The sequence below is a fragment of the Rhincodon typus genome, chromosome 16, assembly GCF_021869965.1.
Source record: "Rhincodon typus isolate 14 chromosome 16, sRhiTyp1.1, whole genome shotgun sequence".
Classification (NCBI taxonomy): Eukaryota; Metazoa; Chordata; class Chondrichthyes; order Orectolobiformes; family Rhincodontidae; genus Rhincodon; species Rhincodon typus.
This window is the reverse complement of record NC_063347.1, coordinates 10,138,498-10,142,467: the sequence shown is the minus strand read 5'-3', so window position 1 is coordinate 10,142,467 and position 3,970 is coordinate 10,138,498. Positions and strand designations below refer to the sequence as shown.

Below are 3,970 nucleotides of genomic sequence, written 5' to 3'. Positions count from 1 at the left end.
TTTACTGAAATCCAAATACACCACATCAACCGCTTTACCCTCATCCACCTGTTTGGTCACCTTCTCGAAGAACTCAATAAGGTTTGTGAGGCACGACCTACCCTTCACAAAACCGTGTTGACTATCCCTAATCAAATTATTCCTTTCTAGATGATTATAAATCCTATCTCTTATAATCCTTTCCAACACTTTACCCACAACCGAAGTAAGGCTCACTGGTCTATAATTACCAGGGTTGTCTCTACTCCCCTTCTTGAACATGGGGACAACATTTGCTAGTCTCCAGTCTTCTGGCACTACTCCTGTGTTCTACTCACAGGCATAGTCATTTACTAAGAAGGACAAGTTATATGTTAATTTTTAGAGTTAGTGGTTTCATTGAGATCAGTGGTGTGGAGATGTGATTGTTGGAAGTGAGGCCGTACTGCCTTTAATAATGATCCCAGTACTTCAAAGGCTTTAGTTGGCTGTGCTTATGGCTGCCTTGCGTGGGTGTGGAGCTGAGGCATAGGCATATGATCAGCAAGGACTGTAACTTTTAGATTATTAATAGTTCAAGCACAGCAGAACAGCGTAACTGATGGCAAATCTGAATATCTTTTATAATTTTTTCCATTATATCAGATAATCAAGCTACATAGTATTTGACATCATCATGGAATTTTACTTTGAACTGTGATGAATTGATTACAGATAATTACACATCTGCAATTTCTTCACTACAGCAGATATAAATGAAATTGTGTTAAATTAGGCAAGGAGAGGTGAAGAGATAGAAGTTGTATGATTTAAGTGTTTAAAAAATACAACAGTTGATTTCTTGATGGACCAGCATTAGAAACAGTAAAATTTACTGGTTCTGCAATAAAATTGGTATCTTTTCTCTTTAAACGTACAGGTCTGGATTTGCCCAGCATGAAAACCGTAAACTACTGAGGTTAGCACTTGGTGTCCTGGCAAACAAACTTAAAGAGGGAGATGGTGAAATGCAAATGGAGGAACTTGTCAGGTATTATGAGAACCAGATAATGTTATGGCTATAGAGTAAAATACGAGTTCTGTCTACTGAATTTGGGGCCAAAATGATAACTCAAGCTTAAGAAGAAATATTGCCTCCAGCCACCATGTACCTCCTGGAAATTATTTTTCATATTAAATTTTGTATCTAATAACATTTACAAGTTTAAATTGATGAGGCTTTTAATGCTGTTAGATATTCCAAGGTATTTCTCAGAAGCAAAATCAGTCAAAAATAGCTGGCACAATTGAGAAGGTGACATTATGAGGGATGGCTAAAATAACAGTTAGAGGAGATCGGTTTAAGGGGGCTTTTTAAATTGTCACTGGGTCAAAACCCTGGAATTCCCTCCCTAACAACATTGTGGGTTTAGCTGCATTGTATGGATTGCAGTGGTTCAAGAGACAGCTCACCACCACCTTCTCAAGAGCAACAAGGATTGGGCAGTAAGTAGTGACTTGGCTGTTCCAGTACAGTTACAACATTGGCATCTATCTGACAATGTGGAAAATTGCCCAGCTACATCCTGTACACAAAAAGCAGGTCTAATCCAACCAGGCCAATTACCGCGCCCCACTCCCCACCATCCGCACCCCCACCCCCCCACTCCATCAATCTACTTTGGATCATTAGTAAAGTGATGGAAGGTGTTATCAACAGTACTATTAAGCAGCACCTGCTCCACAATAACTTGCTCAGTGACACCCAGTTTGGGTTCCGCCAGGGCCACTCAGCTCCTGACCTCATTACAGCCTTGGTTCAAACAGGAACAAAACAGCTGAATTCCAGAAGTGAGGCGAGAGTAACAGCCCTTGACATCAAGGCTGCATTTGACCGAGTGTGGCATCAGGGACCTCTAGCAAAGCTGGAATTAATGGGTGTTGGAGCAAATTCTCCCCTGGTTGGAGTCATACCTGGCACAGGAAAGTGGTTGTGATTGTTGGAGGTGAGTCATCTCAGCTCCAGGACATCTTTGCAGGAGTTCCTCAGGGTAGTGTCCCAAGCCCAACCATTTTCAGCTGCTTCATCAATGACCTTCCCTCCATCATAAGGTGAGAAGTGGGGATGGTGGCCGATGATTGCACAATGTTCAGCAGCATTTATGGCTCCTCATACTGAAGCAGTCCATGTTCAAATGCAACAATATCTGGACAATATCCAGGCTTGTACTGTCAAGTGGCAAGTAATATTCATGCCACACAAACGCCAGGCAATGACCATCTCCAATACGAGAGAATCTAACTACCACCCCTTGACATTCAATGATGTTATCATCAGTGTCAGCATCCTGGGGGGATACCATTGACCAGAAACTCAAATGGACTTGCCAAATAAACACAGTGGTTACAAGAGCAGGTCAGAGGCTAGGAATACTGCTACAAGTGACTCACCTCCTGACTCCCAAAGTCTGACTACCATCTACAAGGCACAAGTCAGGATAATGATGGAATACTCACCACTTGCCTGAGTGGGTGCAGCTCTAACAACACCCAAGAAGCTTGACACCATTCAGCGCAAAGCAGCCTGCTTGATTGGCACCACATCTACAAGCATCCACTCCTTCCATCACTGTTACTCAGTGACAGCAGTGTGTACTATCTATAAAATGCACTGCACAAATTCACCTTACAGCTGAGATTCTTAGACAGCAACTTCCAGATCCACCTCCATCTAGAAGGACAAGGGCAGCAATACATGCCAACACTACCGCCTGCAAGATCCCTCCTAAGCTATTTGTAATCTTGACTTGGAAATATATTGTCGTTCCTTCTCTGTTGCTGGGTCAAAGTCCTGGAATTCCCATGCTAAGAGCATTGTGGGTCAATCTACTGCTCGTGAACTGCAGCGGTTCAAGAAGGCAGCTCACCACCACCTTCTCAAGGGCAACTAGGGACAGGCAATAAATGTTGGCCAGCCAGCAACACCTTTGTCCCACAAGTGATTTTTGAAAATTGCAAATCTGACCTTTCACGCCTAAGTTTTGTATTAGCTCAAAAACTTAATTATTTATCCTAATCTCTTATAATTTTACATGTTGTTCTCATGAATCTGCTCAGTTCACTGATAAGACAAATCCCAGGCTGGTCAGTTTTTTCTTGTGTCAGTTCATCAAGTTCTGAGTTCAGTAGTGCAATGCTTCTCTGTATCCACTCCAATATATTTTTCTTTTGAGGATTAATAGAACAGATCTACTCATGGCACTCCAAATTTATTCTCACCAGGGCCAAGTATCATTTTTAAATGATCTGTTAAAATGTGTACACTTTGGCTTTTGATTTTGATTTGTTATTGTCCTGTGTACCCGGTGCAGTGAAAAGTTTTGTTTTGCGTGCAGTACAGGCAGATCATACCATACAAAGTGCATAATCCATGCATTCCACGTTCTGTCTGTCTCTTCTAAAACTCCGGGAATTTTGGGCACATTGGCATATTAAATCAAATTTGAAAAGACCGCAGTAGATTTTCTATTCATTTGATCCCATTATAATATCTTCTGTCCATTCTCTGACTTCTGGCTATTCTACATTCTGTGTGATACTGTTAATCTGACCAAAAAGAAGTGGATTAGAGATCTTTCTCTTTTTGTTTAATTATACTTTAACCCCCCCTCACCAGCACAATTGGCCAATCTTACTTTAAAGTAGATTTGTTTTTTCAAATAGCAGAATATGTGAAATCTGTTATTAATCTGCTTAGGAAATTCATTCTTGCGCAGCTAACAAACTGTTCTGTCTATCCCTACAGGCAGAGTTTTCGATACCTGCAGAATTTCCAGAGCAGCATTCCCCGCTGTATTTCTGCAGTGAACCTTACCCAGCTTCTTATTTGCATAGCAGAGAAGTCTCCAGATAACCAGTACAAGGAGAAAATAGGTTCGTCATGATTCTTGTCTTTGGTGCCATATTTTTAACTTCGACTGGGGCTGTGGGAGAGTGTAAGGTTGTAGAGTAA

At 41.4% G+C, this 3,970-nt stretch overlaps 1 protein-coding gene across 1 annotated transcript in view; it reads left to right on the top strand.

Annotated features, from left to right (window-relative positions):
- Positions 1 to 648, top strand: part of fancd2 (FA complementation group D2) — a 51,242-nt gene extending 50,594 nt beyond the window's left edge. Inside the window, exon 27 of the mRNA XM_048606685.1 lies at positions 625 to 648. Within this exon, the coding sequence (XP_048462642.1) occupies positions 625 to 648 (24 nt within the window). The remainder of the gene's footprint in view (positions 1 to 624) is intronic.
- Positions 649 to 3,970: the final 3,322 nt, after the last annotated feature.